We start from the raw sequence: 22655 nt of genomic DNA on the forward strand, positions 1-22655 counted from the left end.
TGGATGAGGGTAGAGCAGTGGATGTAGTGTACATGGATTTTAGTAAGGCTTTTGATAAGGTTCCCCATGGTAGGCTTATGCGGAAAGTCAGGAGGCATGGGATAGAGGGAAATTTGGCCAATTGGATAGAAAACTGGCTAACCGGTCGAAGTCAGAGAGTGGTGGTAGATGGTAAATATTCAGCATGGAGTCCAGTTACAAGTGGAGTTCCGCAGGGATCAGTTCTGGGTCCTCTGCTGTTTGTAATTTTTATTAATGACTTAGAGGAGGGAGTCGAAGGGTGGGTCAGTAAATTTGCAGATGATACAAAGATAGGTGGAGTTGTGGACAGTGAGGAGGGCTGTTGTCGGCTGCAGAGGGACTTAGATATGATGCAGAGCTGGGCTGAGGAGTGGCAGATGGAGTTCAACCCTGCCAAGTGTGAGGTTGTCCATTTTGGAAGAACAAATAAGAATGCGGAATACAGGGTTAATGGTAGGGTTCTTGGTCAGGTGGAGGAACAGAGGGATCTTGGGGTCTATGTACATAGATCTTTGAAGGTTGCCACTCAGGTGGATAGAGTTTGTAAGAAGGCCTATGGAGTATTATCGTTCATTAGCAGAGGGATTGAATTCAAGAGTCGTGAGGTGATGTTGCAGCTGTACAGGACTTTGGTTAGGCCACATTTGGAGTACTGTGTGCAGTTCTGGTCGCCTCACTTCAGGAAAGATGTGGAAGCTTTGGAGAGGGTGCAGAGAAGATTTACCAGGATGTTGCCTGGAATGGAGAGTAGGTCGTACGAGGATAGGTTGAGAGTTCTCGGCCTTTTCTCGTTGGAACGGCGAAGGATGAGGGGTGACTTGATAGAGGTTTATAAGATGATCAGAGGAATAGATAGAGTAGACAGTCAGAAACTTTTTCCCCGGGTACAACAGAGTGTTACAAGGGGACATAAATTTAAGGTGAAGGGTGGAAGGTATAGGGGAGATGTCAGGGGTGGGTTCTTTACCCAGAGAGTGGTGGGGGCATGGAATGCGCTGCCCGAGGGAGTGGTAGAGTCAGAATCATTGGCGACCTTTAAGTGGCATTTGGATAGGTACATGGATGGGTGCTTAATCTAGGATAGAAGTGCGGCACAACATCGTGGGCCGAAGGGCCTGTTCTGTGCTGTATTGTTCTATACCTTCTATACCTTCCATACCTTTCATGATTTTACACACCTCCATTAAATGTCCTCGGCTGCCTCCATGACAAAGGAAATAACTCTCAGCTTATGATATTTCCTCCGAGCTAAAATGCTCTATTTTTTAAGATTGGGTAAATATACAAGGTCGTTTTCGTGGGCTGGAGGTGTCCAAAACTACAGGGCACAGGTTTTGGGTTCAAGGGGAAAAACTTTAAAGGGACCGAATGGGCAACTTTTTCACACACAGGGTGGTGAGTGTGTGGAATGAGCTGCCAGAGGAAGTGGTGGAGGCTGGCACAATTGCAACATTTAAAAGGCATCTGGATCGGTATATGAATAGGAAGCACTTGGAGGGATATGGGCAAAGCACTGGCAAATGGAACTAAATTAGTTTACGATATCTGGTCAGCATGGATGAGTTGAACCTAAGGGTCTGTTTTTGTCCTGTATTCTCTGATTCTATAACATAAAAAAGAACAAGAATAGATAGTACATCCCCTCAAGCACACTCCATTAATCATATGATAGCTGTTCATCTAATGCAGCTTTGTTTTCTGACCCACTTTATTCTGCTTAATGATCAAAACTCTTTACCCAAGCCCTTCACTTATCTTTCACATAATGGAGTATCCACAGCTCTGTGGAAGAGAATTCCAAAGATACATATGCCTTTCTCAGTGAAGACATCTCTCCATGTCTCAGTCCCAATAATTAGCCTGTTATTCATAAGCTATGCCCCCTATGTCCTTGACCCGACAGCCAAGGAAAGCAGCCTTTCTGAATCCATGTGTCAAACCTTTTCAGAATGCTTTCTTTCCATAAGACTACTCTTTTTATCTTCTATTTGAATAAAAGTCCAATTTACCCTGCCTATCATTGAACTGTCTCATCCTAGACCTATCTAGTGAGCTTGTGCTGAATCACTTCCATGGCGAGTATATCATTGCTTGGATACAGAGCCGAATAGTGCACATGCTACTCCTGATATGGTCTCACTAAATTCCTAGTAGACAGACAGGAGGCTGGAAGAACACAGCAAGCCAGGCAACATCAGGAAGTGGAGAAGTCAACATTTCTGGTGTAACCCTGCTTCAGGACTGGGGTTGTGGGTGTGGGGGGAGCTGCAGAGAGAGGGGGTGGTGGGGGCAGGGTGGTGAAATGAAGATAGATGAATGAAGACAGGCAGAGAGGGTACGATCTGGTTTGTCAATGAGAGGAATTAATTTAGTAGGTGGCTGGGAGGAATGGAAGGGATGGGGAGGTGCTGGGAAGGGAGTCTGGATGGGGAGAGAGGTTATTTGAAATTGGAAATCTCAATGTTGTGTCCTCCAGGCTGTAGGCTGCCCAGGCAGAAGCTGAGGTAGCGTTCCTCCAATTTATGGTCTGGTTTGTTATGCCAGTGGGGGAGGCCAAGGATGATCATGACGGAAAGGGAGTGGAAAGGGGAATTAAAATGGATGGTGACTGGGAGGTCCAATTGGCTCTTGTTGGTCTGGCTGAGATCTCTGTGAACTGTTTCCTAGGTTTACATTTGGTCTCTCCACTATAGAGAAGACCACATTGAGAGCACCTCATGCAGTAAACTAGGTTTGAGGAGAGGCAGGTGAACCTCTCTCACGTGGAAGATCTGCTTTGGGCCTTGGATGGAGGTGAGGGGATGGAGGTGTGCCAATAAGTTTTTTGCATCTTTTCCAGTTACAGGGGGAATCGCAGGGAGAGTGGCACCAACCAAGGACTGTCAAAGGGAACCTTCGCAGAAAGCAGAGAGAGGTGGGAAGGGGAAGATGTTCTTGATGGTGGGGTTTAGTTGGAGTTGGTTGAAGTATTTAAGGATAATGCGTTGGATGCAGAGACTGATGGAGTGGTAGGTGAGGATAAGGGGTACAATGTCTTTGTGTTGGGGACTGGAGGTGGTGCGGGGAATAGTGTAGGGGGATGAGCTAAGAATAGTTCACAGGTTGGCGCAACATAGACGGCCTGTTCTGCGCTGTATTGTTCTATGTTCTATGCGGTGGAGGGCTTTCTGGATGACAGAGGATGAAAAAGCATATAGTTCAAAATAGGTGGAGATAGGGGATGCTTGGGAGTGAAATGTCGCTTCATCCGAGCTGATATAAATCCCTGGCAACAATTCTTTACATGATGCAATGCGATGACCAGAATTGTACACAGCTTTCTAGTTGTGGCCAAGATTATATTTTATGCCATTCTAACAAGCTCACAGTTTTTATTCTTTCCCTCAACCAATAAAATATCCAACATGGCATCTTAAAAATTTATTCCACTTTTTCTGATTCTTCCTGCGGTCTTATTTCTCAATTTCGTTTAGGTTCTGCCACTTATTGAGCAATCCTGCAACTTGTTTGCACTAGCTCACATTTCGGTTGGGGCACAGTATAAAAATTTGATAAGTCATGTTGCAGCTGTATAGAACTTTAGTTGGGTCACATTTAGAATATTGTGTTCAGTCTGGTTGTCACACTACCAGAAGGATGTGGACACTTTGGAGCAGGTGCAGAGATGGTTTACCAAGATGTTGTCTGGTTTGGAGGGTATTAGCTATGAGAAGAGATTGGACAAACTTGATTTGTTTTCCCTTGAACATCAAACAATGAGAAGAATCTGACAATTTTGTAAACTTCTATGAGAAGCATGGATAAAATGGATAGCTGGAGTCTTCTTCCCAAGGTAGAAATGTCAACCACTCAAGGACTTGGTTTTAAGAGAAAGGGAATATGTTTTTAAAGAAGGGTGGAAAGTGCTTGGAATGCACTGCTAGAAGTGGTGGTGGAGGAACCCAGTACAATAGCGATAGTTGAGGCATCTTGACCTATATGAAAAGGCTGGGAACGTAGAACAGCACAGCACAGTACAGGCCCTTTGGCCCTCAATGTTGTGCCGGCCTTTTATTCTACTCTGAGATCAGACTAATCTACATGCCCTTCATTGTACTATCTTCCACGTACCTATCCAAGACTTACTTAAATGTTCCTAATGTTTCTGACATTGGGAATAGAGGCATACAGACAGCGTAGAGACACAAGGATTTTATTTTAAAAAGCTGTCGTGTGTTAGCGTAATAAAAAAACAGGCCCTTCAGTTTGCTATGTTTTTTTTCTGCTGTACTGTTCTTTCCCCTCCCATGCCTCCCTTCCTTTCCAGTCCTGTGGGATGCTCCCTTGCTCTGGTGATTCGTGGTGATCTTTCAGCAATGTCTCCACTATCCTCTCAGCTACTTCCTTCAGAACTCTGGAGAGTTGTCCATCTGGTCTGGGTCATTTATCTACCTTCAGACCTTTCAGCTTCCCTGGCTTTTCTTTAGTGATAGCAGCGACCTGGTTGCTGACACCCAGTTTTTGTTCCATTAGAGCTACTGTGTTCCTGACTTCATTACAGCCTTGGTTCAGACATGAATGAAAGAGCTGAATTCCAGAGGTGAGATGCGAGTGACTGTTCTTGATATCAAGGCTGCATATGACTGTGTAGCATCAAGGAGCCCTAGCAAAATGGGAGACAATGGGAATCAGGGTGGGGATGGGGAGAATCTCTCCCTGGTTGGAGTCATATCTAGCACAAAGGAAGATGGGTGAGGTCGTAGAAATTCACCAAAGATTCTGAGACAGCACCTTCCAAACCCACAACCAATTCCATCTAGGAGGACATCCCAGCAGATAAATAGAAACATCCCTTGCACGTTGCATTTCAAGGCTCTAATCATACTGACTTGGAAATAAATCACCATTACTTCAGTGTCATGGGGTCAAAATTTTGGAATGTCTCCCAGCACCCCAAAAGTACTGTGGTTGTCCCTACACCAAATGAACTGCAGTAGTTCAAGAAGGTGGCTTGCTGCTGCCTTCTCAAGCATAAGTGTGGGCAATAAATGCTAGCATAGCCAACAATAGCCATGTTCTATGAATGAACCAAAGAGTGCAGCAAGTAATTAGGAGTGCAAATGTTGACCTTGATTGCGAGGCAAGTGGAGTAGAAAAGGAGTGAAGTCCTAGTTCAGCTGTGCAGAGCGTTAGACTCCAACTCTAATATTGTGTACGGTTTTGATTTTTTAAGAAATTACATGCTTGTATTGAGGCTGGCTTGAGGCACAATGGGTAATGCCCCTGCCTCTGAGCTAGAAGTTCCAGGTTGAAGTGCCACTCCAGGACTTGGCCAAGGAACATATTCGAAATGTGATCAAACAGGTTCCATTTCAATCTATAAATCGTATAAAGCAGCCAAGGGACGGAAAGAAAATTGAAGTCTCTACCGACACTATGCATAACTCCAGGCTCCAGCATGCATGTAATTGTGAACATTGCCACAGTAACTCTCACTTTTGACTACTTCCATGGGATATAGGTGTCATTAGGGACAGTAACATATGCTGACTTATGCTAATTGTCCTTCAACTGAATTGTTTATTAGGCCACTTCTGAGGGTAGTTCAGTTAATGACATTGCAGATCTAGAATTGCATGTAGGCCATATAATGTAATGCTACTAGGTTTCCTGCACTAAGGGATGAGTGAACCAGATGGGTTTTTGTAAAATTGATGGTTTCATTGTCATGTGATTGAGACTCGCTTTAACTTCCAGATATATTCATTGAATTTACGTTTCCATCCGCTGCCGTGACTGGGATTTGAGCCCATGCCATAAAGCATCAATCTGAACCTTTGGATTATTAGTCCAGGAATATTACAACTCTGCCACCATAGTGAAGGTGATTAGTTGACTCAGCGGCTGGATGACCAGTATGGATCAGATCGGTAGCGAACACCGGTTTAATCCTCATTTTGGCTGGTGTGGAATTTAGATGTACCTGCTTGCCCTTTACATGGTGGCAGTCGTAGCGATGAGGATTGGACCTGCCTACAGGCTGAGAACTCGGACAATATCTGTATCAAAGCTAATTCATAGAATGTTCATGAAGTTGATCCCTAGGAATAAGTTGTCCTCTTGTGAAGAAAGTCTGTGTAGATTGGTCCTATGCCTATCTGGAAATGACAGGTGATCTGATTAATCAGGAAAATACTAAGGAGGTTTTTCTTTCTGGATGAATCTAGATGGGTATGGGGAGCTGAGACAGGAACAGTTTCAAAATAAGTGGCCTTGATGAAGAGGACTGTCATCACAAAAGTTGTTAGTCTTTGGCACCTTTGGTGCAGACTCGCTTGGTCTGTAAGGCACACTCGTTCTTTCTCACTGTCATCTGCCCTCAGTTCTTGAGCTCTGGCTAGCTCTGTTCAGGAACCCAATTGACTGACTGCATTTGGATGAATGGACACACTTTCAATTGATCAAGCCATCTTGATACTGTAAATAATTCTTTTGATACCCATGTGCTTGTTGTCAGCAGTAATATTGGTATAATGAGAGCCCTCCTTGTAAATTTAAATTACAATGCTACTAAATAAAACAAAATATTATTCAAACAAACCTGACATTCCACATCAGTGTAATAATATTCTAATCCAGTTTCATCTCAAGAATTGTTTAATTTTCTCTCTTTCCCACCGTATAATAATTTAATTTCCTTTTTGGTCTAGGGAACTGAGAGGTGGACAAGTAAATCCAGTCTCTTGCAAGTGCTGATATCGATCCAAGGTTTGTGCTAAACAAAGTTTATGAACTACTTGTATTTTGAGACAGTTTGCTTTCAGTAATACCACAAAATCTGTACTGTCAATTTGCTGGATTTTGCTAAATAGGAAAAATTTTCTGAATATATACTCTTTGCGTGTGATTTTTCATCCAACGTAATTGTTGCTTTGAACTCTGTAGTGACTTCAGAATATGAGCGTAAGTTATCAATGGAATGTAGTAGGTTGAGTGAGTGGACAAAAATTTTGGCAGATGACTGATAATGGTAGCAAAGTGAACTGATCCACTTTGGTAAGAAGAGTAGCATATTATTTAAATGGGAAGAGATTGCGGAACTCTGGTACAGAGAATTTTGGTTTCTTGATGCATGAATCACAAATCATCTGTATGCAGCTCCACAAAGGTACAAGTTGGAATATTGTGAGCAGTTTTGGGCTCCATATCTAAGGAAGACTGTGCTGACCTTGTAGGGGGTCTGGAACAGGTTCACAAGAATGATCCTGGTGATGAACAGGAGTGAGCAACTTGAACAGAGCAGTGAGGAAAGAGAGTGGAGATGTGCGAGGGCTGCCGGGAAGTTCTTAAGTGGATGAGATCTAAACTCGAGACCTGACACCATAGGGCCTCCCTCCCACCCACCACCTCGAACCTTACTAAGAGTCTGTAAACTTGGTAGGTTTTTCAGGTTTTCATTTTTTTTTTCTTCTCTTCCTTTGTTTAGTCCTGTGCGAGCTTTCAGAGTAGCGGGATATGGATGTTAGGGCAGTTGCATGTTCCTCCTGCAGAATGTGGCAGGTGAGAGACACATGTCTCTGCCGACCACATCTGCGGGAAGTGCACCCAACTCCAGCTCCTTGAAAACTGAGTTAGGGAACTGGAGCTGGAGCTGGATGAACTGCGGATCATCTGGGAGGCTGAGGGAGAAATTGAGAGGATGTACAAGGAGGTGGTTACTCCCCAGACACAGGATAAGGACAGCTGGGTTACTGTCAGGGGGAGGAAAGGGAGCCAACACATACAGCAGGGATCCCCTGTGGCCATTCCCTTCAGTATTAAGTATACTGTTTTGGAAACTGCTGACGGGGACGGCCTACCAAGGGAAAGCCATAGTTGTCAGGTCTCTGACACTGAGCCTGACACTGGCTCAGAAGGGAAGGGGGGTGAATAGAAAAGCGCTAGTGGTAGGAGACTCAATAGTCAGACGGATTGACACGAGATTTTGTGGTCAGGAACGGGACTCCCGGAAGGTATGTTGCCTCCCTGGTGCCAGGGTCTGGGATGTCATCGATCAGGTTTACAAGATTCTGAAGAGGGATGGTGAGTAGCCAGAAATAGTGGTACATATTGGCACCAATGATATAGCCAGGAAAGGAATTGAGGATCTGAAAAGTGACTACAGGAAGAGTAGAGTAGCAATATCCAGTTTGCTACCGGTGCCATGAGATAGTGAGATGAGGAACAGTCAGCGAATGCAGCTTAACACGTCGCTGCGAGGCTGGTGCAGGAGGGAGGGCTTCAGATACGTAAACTATTGGGATACTTTCTGGGGAAGGTGGGACCTGTACATGAAGGACGGGTTACACCTGAACTGGAGGGGCACAAATGTCCTGGATGGGAGATTTGTTCGTGTGATTCAGGAGGGTTTAAACTAGTTTGGCAGGGGGTGGGAATCAGAACCACATATCTGAGAGGGGGGCAGTTGCAGATTGGGCAGTGACAGGATGTAGTGAGTCTATGGGAAGGTTTTTCATGTGGTGAAACAAAGGGATCATTAAAGTGTGTCTGCTTTAACATAGTGTCAGAAATAAGAGTGACAAACTTACAGCATGGATCAGTACTTGGGACTATGATGTTGTGGACATAATGGAGACGTGGGTTTCACTGGGGGCCGGAATGGTTGCTTGATGATCCAGGGTTTACAACATTTAAAAAGAACCGGGAGGGTGGAAAGAGAGGAGGGGGTGTAGCGTTGCTAATCAGAGATTACATCACAGCTACAGAAATGAAGGTTGTTGAGTAAGGTTTGTCTACTAAGTCAGTATGGATGGAAGTTGGGGACAACAGGGAGCAGCCACCTCATTGGGGGGGGTTTCTACAGACCACCTAATAGCAGGAGGGAGATTGAAGAACTCATGGGCTGGCAGATTTTGGGAAAAATGCAGATGTAGCAGGGTTGTTGTTATGGGTGACTTCAACTTTTCCCAATATCGACTGGAACCTTAGTGCAGATGGTTTGGATGGAGCCGTTTTTGTCAGGTGTGTTCAGGGGGGGGTTCAGGCACAGCAGTTCAGGCAGCATCCAAGGACCGATACCTACCCTAGTCATCCTTTTATTCCTGACATACCTATAGAAAGCCTTTGGGTTTTCCCTAATCCTACCAACCAAGGAATTTTCATGTCCTCTTCTCGCTGCTCTTAGCTCTCTCTTTAGATCCTTCCTGGCTACCTTATAACTGTCAATCGCCCCAACTGAACCTTCACGCCTCATCTTTACATAGGCTGCCCTCTTCCCTTTCACAAGGGATTCCAATTCCTTATTAAACCACGGCTCCCTCACTAGACCCTTTACTCCCTGCCTGACTGGTACATACTTATCAAGGGCACCCATTAGCTGTTCCTTGAACAATCTCCACATATCATTTGTGTTCTTCCCTTGAAGCCTATTTTTCCAATCCACGCATCCTAAGTCATGCCTCACCGCATCATAATTTCCCTGCCCCCAGCTATAACTGTTGCCCTGCAGTGCACACTTATCCCTCTCCATCACTAGAGTAAAAGTCACCGAGTTGTGGTCACTGCCCCGAAGTGCTTACCTACCTCCAATTCTAACACCTGGCCTGGTTCATTACCTAGAACCAAATCCAGTATAGCCTCACCTCTTGTTGGCCTGTCTACATATTGTGTCAGGAAACCTTCCTGCACACGTTGGACAAACACCGACCCATCTAACGAACTCGAGCTATAGCTTTCCCAGTCAATATCTGGGAAGTTAAAGTCCCCCATAACAACCACCCTGCTACTTTCACTCTTCTCCTGAATCATCCTCGCAATACTTTCCTCTACTTCTCTCGGACTATTAGGAGGCCTCTAGAAAACTCCTAACAGGGTGACCTCACCTTTCCTATTTCTAACCTCCGCCCAAACTACCTCAGATGGCAAGTAGTCCTCCATCACCCTTTCTACTGCTGTAACACTATCCTTGACAAGCAATGCCACACCTCCCCCTCTTTTACCCCCATCTCTGACCCTACTAAAACATTTAAACCCTGGAACCTGCAACAGCCATTCCTGTCCCTGTTCTACCCACGTCTCTGTAATGGCCACAACATCGAAGCCCCAGGTACCAACCCATGCTGCAAGCTCACCTACCTTATTTCTTATACCTCTGGCATTGAAGTATACACACTTCAAGACACCTTCCTGTTTACAGGCACCCTCCTTTGAGATCGATGCCATGTTCCTAACCTCCCTACACTCAAGGTCCTGTACCCTAAAGCTACAGTCCAGGTTCCCATGCCCCTGCAGAGTTAGTTTAAACCCTCCCAAAGAGCACTAGCAAACCTCCCCCCAAGGATACTGGTGCCCCTCGGTTCAGGTGTAGACCATCCTGTTTATAGAGGTCCCACCTTCCCCAGAAAGAACCCCAGTTGTCCAGAAACTGGAATCCCTCCCTCCTGCACCATCCCTGTAGCCACGCATTTAACTGTTCTCTCTCGCTATTCCTCAACTCTCTATCACGTGGCACAGGTAACAAACCAGAGACAACAACTCTGTTCGTTCTAGCTCTGAGCTTCCAACCTAGCTCCCAGAAAGCCTGTTTAACATCCTCACCCCTCTTCCTACCTATGTCGTTGGTGCCAACGTGGACCACAATCTGGGGCTGCTCCCCCTCCCCCTTAAGGACCCGGAAAACACGATCAGAGACGTCACGTACCCTTGCACCTGGGGGGCAACATACCAATCGTGAGTCTCTGTCGCCCCCGCAAAACCGCCTATCTGTGCCCCGAACTATTGAGTCCCCAATAACTATCGCTCTACCTTTCTCCACCCTTCCCTTCTGAGCAACGGGGACAGGCTCCGTGCCAGAGGCCCGAACCTCATTGCTTACCCCTGGTAAGTCATCCCCCCCACAAGTATCCAAAACGGTATACTTGTTCTTGAGGGGAATGATTGCAGGGGGTCCCTGCACTGGCCGCTTCCCCTCACTGTCACCCATCTCTCTATAACTTTCGGAGTAACTACTTCCCTAAAGCTCTGATCTATGACCCCCTCTGCCTCCTGAATGATCCGAAGTTCATCCAACTCCAGCTCCAGTTCCCTAACACGGTCTTGGAGGAGCTGGAGATGGGTGCACTTCTTGCAAGTGTAATCAGGAGGGACGCTAACGGCTTCCCTCACCTCATACATGTTGCAAGAGGAACATTGCACTGCCTTCGCTGCCATCCCTCTAAAAGGTAAACTTTAAAAACTAGATCTAAAGAAACAAACAAGCAAAATGCAGCACTTACCTGCTTGTCACAACGGGTCGTATTATTAGGTTAGAGGAGGAGGGCGGGTGGGAGGCTCTACCCCTGTAGTACCTCAGTTTCCTCGCCTGCGCACTTTTATAAGAAAATAAACCTTCCCAGGTAAGCTAGCGCGACACCAGCTTCCGGGTCTACTAGGCGCTTAAAAAAAACTTTAAATTTTAATTGTTTTAAAAAAAACAATAACTGGACTATACCGCGACTTTCAAAAAAAACACCATCACACAGCCGTTACTTGCTCCGCCGAGAGAGTGAGCAAGGAGTTGGGAAATACAAACTGGGAGCAATTGTTCCACAGAAAGGGCACAGCAAACATGTGAAGACTGTGTTTAAGGAGCAGTTGGTATGAGTGATGCACTAATTTATCCCTCTGAGACAGGTAAGAAGGGTAAGATTAAGGAGCCTTGGATGACGAGAACAGAGGAGCTTCTCGTCCAAAAGAAGAAGGTAACTTATGTAAAGTGGAGGAAGCAAGGATCTAACGCAGGATTACAGGCTTGCTAGAAAAGAGCTTTGAAATTGACTGAGGACAACCAGGAGGGGGACATGAAAAAGGCTTGGCAAGAAGGATTAGGGAGAACCGAAAGGCATTTTACTCGTACGTGAGGAATAAGAGAATGATCAGGGAGAAGGTAGTGCCGATCAGGGATAGCAGAGGGAACTTGTGCATGGAGTCTGAGCAGATATGGGAAGCCCTAAATGAGTTATTTGCTTCAGCTTTCACTAAAGAAAGGGACCTTGTTGTAAATGAGAACTTCGAGGAGCTGGGATACAGTCTTGACCAGATCAAGATTGATGACGTTGATGTGCTAGAAATTTTAACGAACATTAAGATTGATAAGTCCCCAGGGCCAGACCAGATTTATCCTAGGCCACTCTGGGAAGTGAGGAAGGAAGTTGTTAAGCCACTAGCGAATATCTTTGCTTCCTCACTCTCCACAGGAGTTGTACCAGAGAATTGGAAGGAGGCAAATGTTGTTCCTCTTTTCAAGAAAGGTAGTAGGGAAATCCCTGGCGATTGCAGACCAGTCAGTCTCACGTCTGTGGTTAGCAAGGTTTTGGAAAGAATTCTGAGGGATAGGATTTGTGATTATTTGGAGAAGCATAGCATGATTAAAGGCAGTCAGCCTGGTTTTGTGAGGGGCAGGTCATGCCTCACAAATCTTATTGAGTCCTTTGAGGAGGTGACAAGACAGGTCGCAGGTCGAGCAGTGGATGTGGTGTATATGGACTTCAGCAAGGCATTTGATAAGGTTCCCCATGGTAGGGTCATTCATAAATTCAGGAGGTATGGGATACAGGGAGATTTGGCTGACAGAAGGCAAAGAATGGTTGGAGACGGAAAGTATTATGCCTGGAGGTCAGTGTTGAGTGGTATCCTGCAGGGCTCTGTTCTCGGGCCTCTGCTCTTTGTAGTTTTTATAAATGACTTGGATGAGGAGGTTGAGGGGTGGGTTAGTAAATTTGCAGATGACACAAAGATTGGAGGTGCTATTGATAGTATCGAGGGCTGTTGTAGGTTGCAGCGCGACATAGACAGGATGCAGAACTGGGCTGAGAAATGGCAGATGGATTTCAACCTGGGAAAAAATACGAAGTGATGCATTTTGGAAGGTTGAACTTGAATGCTGAAGGTAGGATTAAAGGCAGGATTCTTAGCAGTGTGGTGGAACAGAGGGATCTTGGTGTGCAAGTACATAGATCCCTCAAAGTTACCACCCAAGTGGATAGGGTTGTGAAGAAAGCATACGGTGTTTTGGCTTTCATTAACAGGGGGATTGAGTTTGAGCTGTGAGGTTTTGCTACAGCTCTACAAGCCTCTGGTGAGACCACACTTGGAATACTATGTCCAGCTCTGGTCGCCCTACTGTAGGAAAGATACATAGGCTTTGGAGAGGGTGCAAAGAAGGTTTACCAGGAAGCTGCCTGGACTGGAGGGCTCCTCTCATGAAGAGAGGTTAACTAAGCTCGGACTTTTCACTCTGGAGAGAAGGAAGAAGAGAGGTGACCTGATCGAGGTATACAAGGTAATGAGAGGCGTGGATAGTGTCAATAGCCAGAGACTTTTCGCCAGGGCAGGATTGACTGGTACGAGAGGTCATAGTTTTAAGATATCAGGAGCAAGGTATAGATGAGACGTCAGAGGTAGGTTCTTTACGCAAAGGGTTGTGAATGCATGGAATGTGTTTCCAGCAGTGGTGATTGAAGCAGTCATTAGGGACATTTAAATGACTGCTGAACATGCAGATGGACAGCAGTGAATTGAGGGGTGCATAGGTTAGGTTAATTTTAGATTAGGATTAACCCTCGGCACAACATTGTAGGCCAAAGGGCCTGTTCTGTGCTGTACTTTTCTATGTTCTATGAAGGGCTTGCCATATGAGAAGTGTTTGAGGACTCTGGGTCTATACTCAGTGGAGTATAGAAGGATAAGAGGGGATCTTGTTGAAGCTTGTTGAATACTGAAGTTGGATAGAGTGGATGTGGAGATGATGTTCTACTCGTAGGAGAAACTGGGACCTGAGGGCAGAGACTCATTGAAGGGAGCTGAGAAGAGGAGGAGTTTCGTCAGCCAGAGGGTGGTGAATCTATGGGAATCTATTGCCACAGAAAGCTGTGTAGGCCACATCATTGTGTGTATTTCAGACAGAGATAGGTTCTTGACTGGAAAGCGGATCAAGGGTTATGGGGAGAAGGTAGGAGAATGGGACTGAAAAATGAATCCGTATGATTGAATGGCACAGCAGACTTGACACCACAGATGATCTTAATGTGTTTCTATGTCTGTGGTCTTGCATGTATATACAAATCAGGAGCAAAATTGGATTGCTCATGCTCTCATGCTTGCTCCACAGTTCAATAAGGTCATAGCCGATCTGGTTGTCTTTCAAATTCCACATTCTCATCTACCCCAAAGACCTTTGATCTCTCACCTGACAAGAGTTTGTCCATTGCCATCTTAAAAATATTCAGTGACTTCTCAATGACCTATCTGGTACAGATTTCAAAAGCCACATACTCTTGGAGAGACTATAAATTTCTGCTCATCTGCCCTAAAAGGGTGACCTCAATTGCTGGACTAACCCACAAAAGGAAGCATTCTTTCCACATCCACCTTGTCAAAATTATTCAGGATGTTAAATATTCCAATTAATTACCTCGCACTCTTCTAAACTTGTGGAAACTAGCTCAGTTTGTCCAATCTTTCTTCATAATTTGCTCATTCCAGGTATCATAGAACATTACTGTGCAGTACATTTCCATCGGCTCTGTGTTATGCCTATCTGTGAAACCAATCTAAAGATCATCCATCCCACACTATTCAAATATCATCCATATGTTTATCCAATGACCATTTAAATACCCTTTAATGCAGGCAAGACATTCCATGCCCTTACTGCTCTCTGGATAAAGGATCTACCTCTGACACCTGTCCTTGAATCTATCACCGCTCACTTTAAAGCAATGTCCCCTCGTGCGAGCCATCGCCATCCAAGAAAAAAGCCTCTCACTGTTGACCCTATCTAACCCTCTGATCATCTTCTATGTCTCTAAGTCACCTCTTAACCACCTTCTCTGTAATGAAAATAGCCTCAATTCCCTCAGCCTTTCCCGATAAGACTTTCCCTCCATACTAAGTAACATCCTAGAAAATCTCCTCTGAAACCTTTCCAAAGCTTTCACATTCTTCCTATAATGTGGCGACCAGAACTGTATGCAGTACTCCAAGTGCAGCTGCACTAGAGTTTTGTACAGCTGCAATATGTCCTCATGGCTCCAATAAAAGCTAACACAGTGTACACTGCCTTAACCCTATCAACCTGGTGGCAACTTTCAGGGATCTATGCACATGGACACAGTGGTCCCTCTGCTCATCCACACTACTCAGTAGCTTACCATTAGTCCAGTACTCTGCATTCCTGTTACTCCTTCCAAATTGAATCACCTCTCACATTTCTGCATTAAACTGCATTTTCCACCTCTTGGCCCAGCTCTGCAGCTTATCTATGTCCCTTTGTAACCTGCAACATCCTTTGTCACTATCCACAACTCCACCGTCCTTAGTGTCATCTGCAGATTTACTAACCCATCCTTCTATGCCCTCATCCAGGTCATTTATAAAACTGACAAAACAGCAGTGGCTCCAAAACAGATCCTTGTGGTCCACCACGAGTAGCTGAACATTTCCCATCAATCACCACCCTGTCGTCTTACACCTGGCCAATTTCTGATCCAAATCACTAAATCACCCTCAATTTTTTGCCTCTGTATTTTCTGCAATAGCCTACTGTGGAGAACCTTATCAAATGCCTTACTGAAGTCCATATACAGCACATCAACAGCTTTATCCTCATCCATTTGGTCACCTTCTCAAAGAACTCAAAAGTTTGTGAGGCGTGACCTACCCTTCACAAAACTGTGGTGACTCTCCCTAATCAAATTATTCCTTTCTGGGTGATTATAAATCCTGTCTCTTATACTCCTTTCCAAAACATTGCCCACAACAGAAATAAGACTCTCAGGTCTATAATTACCATGGTCGTGTCTACTCCCCTTGAACATTTGCTATCCTCCAGTCTTGCACTATTCCTGTAGACAATGCTGACATAAAGATCAAAGCCAAAGTCTCTGCAGTCTTCTCCCTAGTTATTCAGAGAATCCTAGGATAAATCCCATCCGGCCCATGTGACTTATCTATTTTTACACTTTCCAGAATTGCAAATGGTGGCACAGTGGTTAGCACTGCTGCCTCACATTGCCAGAGATGTTCAATTCCTGCCTCAGGCGACTGACTCTGTGGAGTTTGCACATTCTCCCCGTGTCTGCGTGGGTTTCTTCCGACAGTCCAAAAATTGGCCATGCTAAATTGCCCGTAGTGTTAGGGGCAGGGGTAAATGTAGGGGAATGGGTCTGGGTGCGTTGTGCTTCGGCGGGTTGGTGTGGACTTGTTGGGCCGAAGGGCCTGCTTCCACACTGTAAGTAATCTAATCACCTCCTTATGAACCTCAATCCCATCTAGTCTGATAACTTGTATCTCCATATTCTCCTTGACAACTTTACTTTTTTTCCTGTGAGAATACTGACCAAAAAGTATTCATTTAGCGTCTCACCTAGCTCTTTGGACTCCATGCACATCTTCCCACTACTGTCCTTGATTTGGTCCTAATCTTACTCTAGTCATTCTTTTTATTCATGACTTACCTATAGAAAACCTTGAGTTTTCCTTGATCCTACCTACCAGACTTATGTCCCCTCCTGGGCCTTCTTAGCTAATTCTTTAGGTCCTTCCTGGCTAATGTGTAACACTCAAGTGCTCTAACAGTATCAATCTAGTAAATTTCCTGAGAACCATTTCCTTTGCATCCTTTCTCCAACAATGAACTTTTTTGTTCATTTTTAAATACCTTTAGATACTTTTGATATCCGCTTGTAGATTTCTGGCTAACTTCCCCTCCAATTCTAATTTCTTTCTCCTTAATCCCTTAAAAAGCTTAGCGTATAACATACAGAGGGATCTAGGCATACAGGTCCACAGTTCGCTGGATGTAGCAGCACAAATGGATAAAGTAGTTACGAAGGCATATGGCATGCATGCCTTCATCGGTCAGGGTATAGAATATAAAAATTGGCAAGTCGTGTAGCAGCTGTACAGAACTTACTAAGACCATGTTTGGATTATTCTATACAGTTCTGGTCACTAAACTAACAAAGATATGGAGGTTTTGGAGTGGGAATAGGATCTGTTTAGCAGGATGTTGCTTTGTTTGGAGGGAATTAGCTATGAGGAGAGATTGGACAAACTCTATTTTCAGTCGAACGTTGGAGGCTGAGGGGTGCCCTGATACAAGTTTACAGAATTGAGCAGCATTGGATAGAATAGATAGATGAAGCTTTTTTCTTCCCCAGGGTAGAAAGCTAAAAAGGAATAAATTTAAAGAAGGTACGACAGGCAAATCCTTTTATAGAAAGGAGGTGATAAGTGCCAGGAATGCACTGCCAGAGGAAATGGTAGAAGGAGATACGATGGCAACATTTTAAGATGCATCTTGACAGGTACGTGAGTAGACAGGAAATAGAGGGATATGGTCCGCGTTGAGGCAAGAAGTTTTTGTTAGTTTAAAAAGGCATTATATGATGGCTCAGGTTTGGTAGTCTGAATGGACTGTTCCTGTGCTGTGGTGTTCTCTGTTCTGAATCATCAAATTTAGCAGCTATTACCAACCAATGTGGTTTTCTTCAGTCACTTACTTTTTTGCTTCCTCCAATCCTGGCTTCAATTTATCCTTTTTTTAAAAAAAAGAATAACAACCTTGGAAGCAATGAGCCAAAAAAGCAAATTAAAAAGCATCTGTTTCTTTCTGCACTGAATTCCCATACTGCCTCCATCAGTTTTAGAACAGAAGTTGAAGTAGCTGAACAATGTAACCATGATATAAAGTATTTGTTTTTCCAAGGTTTGCTAGCAAAGCATATGCTGAAAAGTTGGGTAGATAAGGGTAGATAAATCAGCACAGACTTGATGGGTTAAAGTCTTCTGTGCTGTATAAGACTGCTATACATTATTTGACAATGGAACAGAGTAATAGATTACATTGTCTCCATTTAATTGTGTTGGATCTTTGTAAATTTGATGTTGGAATCTTCCCTTCTTGATCCAACAAGACATTGTAAATACATGCAGGTTATCCGTTTATGTTTAAGCTTTGTTTTACTTGCTCAATATAACTTGAAAATTTCCATGATTGACTTTCCAGGTCTGATCCTAGTGAATGAACCCTATTACAATGAGGCTGGATTTGACAGTGACCGTGGTCTTCAGGAGGGTTATGAGAATAGTCGTTGTTACAATGAGATGGCCCTTATAAAACTGGTGCAATCTATGACTCAGCTCATTCAGAAACCTGTGGAAATTTTTGAACAAGAAATAAAAGAGCACTTCTACACCAATGGGTGGCGACTTGTCTACAGAATGGAGTCTTGGCTGGAAGTCAATGAAATGATCCAAAGAAGCATTGAACTTGGCAATAATGCTGACGATGAGTCTATTCAGATCTCCTCTGATACGGCAGACAGTCGAGTGGATGGTATGTCTCCATCTGCGGCACAAAGTGTGGTTGAATCTGCTCAAGCTGCGAGGGAGCCTGGGATAGAAAATTCTGAAGATAATGTGTGTAGTAAGCCACAGACTTTGTTAGCAGAAGCAGGTTCAGATGAAAATATCTGTCTGGAGACTGATTCTACTGAGCAGCAACCTACTGAAGCTGGCTCCCTAACTCTGGAGCAGAAGGGATCGTCATCACAAGCTATCGTCAGGCCAAAAAAAAGGCGAAAGAGTTATAGGAGCTTCCTTCCAGAGAAACGTGGTTACCCTGACATAGGTTTCCCACTCTTTCCCCTCTCCAAAGGGTTTGTAAAAAGCATCTGTGGCTGCCTGCAGCAGTACAAGGCTACCTTAATTGAGTCTGGAATTCCAGAGAAAAGAGAGGAGAGATGAGCACCGAAGCTATGCTACAGGTTTACAAAGTTTTCTAGACTTTTGATAATTGTGTAATATTAAAGCAAAGAGTCATGAGCAAATCAAGGCTGCTCACTTTTTGTATATGGATTGGAGTAAGATGAATAAACATCATGTCAGGGGAAAAGAAAGCCCAGCCTGAGCATTTTAAAGCATGATACATAAGGTGAACTGCATCTCTGGCCTTAGAATGGCTGCAAACTGATGCCCATAAAAGATGTAAAAATTACTTGAATGTTTCACTCAATAACATTAAATCTGAATTTGTAGCTTGAGATGTATACAGTATTTAATCCAGATTTAAATGTCTACAGGTGTGGGCTTGATTTAAGTTCAGAGAATGCTTGATTGCTTCATATTCATGTAGAAAATGTTCCTGAGTGTTTGTTTTTTTTTAATTTATTTTCAGTTGCCTTAATGCCAGTGTAATATACAACTTTACAATTAAATTTAATGACAATGAAACGATGTCACTGGATAAGGGTTTTCACATCTTGGCTTCATTCAGTACTATGTCTACAGACACTGCCCAGTAATAACAAAATAAAACAAAGTATGCTGAGTTGGCCGTGCATCTAACTCCGTTAACTGCATTGACAGAACTCATGCCGAATAAAAGAAAGCAGCTCTATTGCATGATGTAACATGCAGTTTGGTCATTGAAAGTATAATGTTTTGATTCGTAAAATTCTCAACATTACTCTCTTTTAGGGTCTAACACTGATCTGCTAATACATTGATTTATAGCAGTTGGGTGGATACAAATCTATTTGTTGCATTATAAGGGGCTTTTGCTGGTCTTTTGCATGGGGTATGACATTTTTTTAAAGCAGGATATTCTTGGCAATTTTCCTATGAATCTGTTGCGTTAATATACATGTAGATTTGATTTGATTTTCCTCAGTGGAGTTCAATTGAAATTTTCAATTAACAGCCTTGTAGTAGCTCCCCATTGTGTAAATGCTTTGTGGAACAACTGTCCAAAGCAATTTCTACTCCCTTAAAGATATTTCCCTTCCTTATGTTCATCCTTTCTTTAAAACATGCATATTCCAAGAATATTGGCTTCTAACTTCATCCTTTTGAGTACCCCAGTGTTCCAATCTTGGTTCCTTTTCCTTTCTCATTTGCCTGCTGCCCTTAAGCCCTTGGCCATAGGCAGCCTTGAAATTTAGCCAACAACATTCAGCTTTACCCATATTTCACTTGCTTTGTTTTTGTGATGATCTGTCAGGTCAAGGTGCATATCTGGTATTGTCCAAATGAGCCAAACTTCTAATCACTTTATTCATCAGTTGTAATTTCAAGCACTTCCCCCTTAATACTCTTGCTGCACTTAACAGTGGCAGGTCAAATTTTTAAGATGACTTAAACGTATAGGGTTTTTGGTTTATAAATTGGGGATTAGAATATAAAATGGCGATCATACTGGAACTTTGTAAGTCATTTTTAGGCCTCATTTGGAGTGTTGTGGTTTTAGACATCACATTTAAGGAACACCTGGGTCCAGAGGAGATTTACAGTAATAATACCTGAGTTTAAGGAATTCAGTTATAAGGAGAGGTTGGAAAATTTAGAACCATTCTCTTTGGAAGAGAGGTACCTTTAATTGCGAAAATCTCAAATGTGGATTTGATAGATTAAGAAAAACTGTTAACTGAGTCATTCGTCAGAAATCCCAGATTCATTCTTTTCATGGACTAGTCAGGATCTGAACTGTTCTTATCAGGAAACATGATCCATAAGCCAGTGAAATGTAGGGGCTGAAGTAAGCTTTTTGGCCTGCCAAATCAGCTCTGCTTTCATTGAGATCCTGGCTGATCTGATAATGCTCAACTCCATTTTCCTGTCTTTTCCCCATAACTCTAGATTCATTTCAATTGAAATGCTGTCTATTTTAGCCTTGAATATACTAGAATATACTATACAGCCTCTATAGTTTTCTGTAGTATAGAATTCCACAGATTCACTTCCCTTAAGGGGGGAATATTTTTTCATCACTTCCTTTAATGATCGTTCCTCTGAGGTTCTTGATGGTCTCAATAAGGTTGTCCTTCGTACTTCTAGATTCCAACAAGTCCAATCTATTGAACCTCTCCTCATAAGACCGTCCTCCACACCTGGTACCAACTTAGTGAAACCTTTTCTGGACTGCCTACTGTGCCAGTGTTTCCTGTGTTCCACTGCTTGTGATCTGAGTAGTGCCTTGTATAGTTTAAGCAAAACCTTCCTATATTTATACTCCATTCAATTTGAAATAAAGACCAACATTCTATTTGTCGTTTTTATTATCCGCTGAACTTGAATGTTGGCTTTTTGTGATTGATGCACAAGCACTCCCAAACCACCTCTGTTGCAGCATTCTATAATATTCTACCATTTTAAAAAAATCAGCATCTCTATTCTTCTTTCAAAAGTGCATAACTTCACATTTTCCTAGATGATATTCCATCTGCCAGGGTTTTACCCACTCTCTTAATGTATCTATATCTCTCTGCAGAATCTGTTATCCTTGCCACTTGCCTTTCTGCCTATGTATCATGCACAAACTTAGCGTCAATACATTTAACTCTGCCATTTAAGTCATCAATATGTATTGTAAATAAATGAAGCCCCAACGCATCCTGTGTAATTTCACTAGTTATAGGTTGTTATCCAGAGAGAGCCCCTTCTTATTCCAACTCTGTTTTGTGTCCATACTTATATAATACTCCCAACATCATGAGCTCTTAAGTACTCTATGTGCAGTACCTCATCAAATGCTTCTTTGAAACGTAAATATATTGCATCAACTTGTTTCCTATTATCGATCCTGCTTGTTACCACCTCAAGTACTTTAATAAATTTGTCAGGCATGATTTCTACTTCATGCAGCTATACTGAGTCTGCTTGATTTTTATTATGCATTTCTAAATGCTCAAAGTACATCCTATACATTAGGCTGACATTTTCTTAATGACAGATGCTAAACTAACTGGCCTATAATTGGATCTTTTTGTCTTCCATTTTTGAATGTGTTACATTGGCTGTCTTCCAGTACTTGGACTTCTTCAGATTCTAATGATTCTTGGAAGATTACTAGTGAAGATTACTAATGAAGATTACTAGTGCATCCATTATCTCTGCAGCTATTCCTTTAGTGTCCGAGAATACAACATATCGGGTCCAAGGGACTTAAGACCTTAAGATGTAATAGTAGAAGGTAGGCTATTCAGGCTGTTTGAGTCTGCTCTGCTATTCAATGAGATCATGACTGATCTGGTTATTCTTAGTTGCTGAATGCTTCTTTTAAAATTTACTGATTAGTTATTCCATTCATTTTCTTCCCACCTTTTTAGCCCTAAATTTAGTATTTTTAGTATGCTGTGAATGTTCTGTACTGTGAAGACATTTATTAAACTCCTTTGCCATTTTTGGGTTCCACATTTATTACTTCCCAACCTAATTTTCTAAAGGGCCTATGTGTTCATTTTGGCTTCACCTCTTTTGTTGTCTATTTCGAGAAACTCTTGTCCATTTTTTTATTTGCTACAATTTAAGATATAGTTTTTGAGAAGGGAATTAATTAGTACTTGGGAAAATTTGAAGTTACAGGTGAAAATAAAGCTGAGATATTAAGCACAACTACTCTTATGTTCTATGATTTAAAAACCTTTCCATTGCACACTGGTGTCCAAAATTCAGGTTTGTCATGTCTCTTGAAATGTTATTACAGCCCATACCATTCTGAGGGATGTTGCTTGTGTTGAAATCTGCTATCATACCCAAACACCAAAATTGGACCATGGAATTCCATTTAATAAATTTATTATTTGGAGACATGCACGCATTAAGCTACAAGAGTCCTA

General features: G+C 43.1%; 1 protein-coding gene across 1 annotated transcript in view; it reads left to right on the forward strand.

The window, feature by feature from the left end:
* ube2o (ubiquitin conjugating enzyme E2 O) overlaps nucleotides 1-19275 on the forward strand; it is a 162238-nt gene extending 142963 nt beyond the window's left edge. The window contains exons 17-18 of the mRNA XM_072559038.1: nucleotides 6711-6768; nucleotides 18047-19275. Coding sequence (XP_072415139.1) covers nucleotides 6711-6768; nucleotides 18047-18786 — 798 coding nt within the window. The 3' untranslated portion in view covers nucleotides 18787-19275. The remainder of the gene's footprint in view (nucleotides 1-6710; nucleotides 6769-18046) is intronic.
* Nucleotides 19276-22655: the final 3380 nt, after the last annotated feature.

This window comes from Chiloscyllium punctatum, chromosome 39, assembly GCF_047496795.1.
Source record: "Chiloscyllium punctatum isolate Juve2018m chromosome 39, sChiPun1.3, whole genome shotgun sequence".
NCBI lineage: Eukaryota > Metazoa > Chordata > Chondrichthyes > Orectolobiformes > Hemiscylliidae > Chiloscyllium > Chiloscyllium punctatum.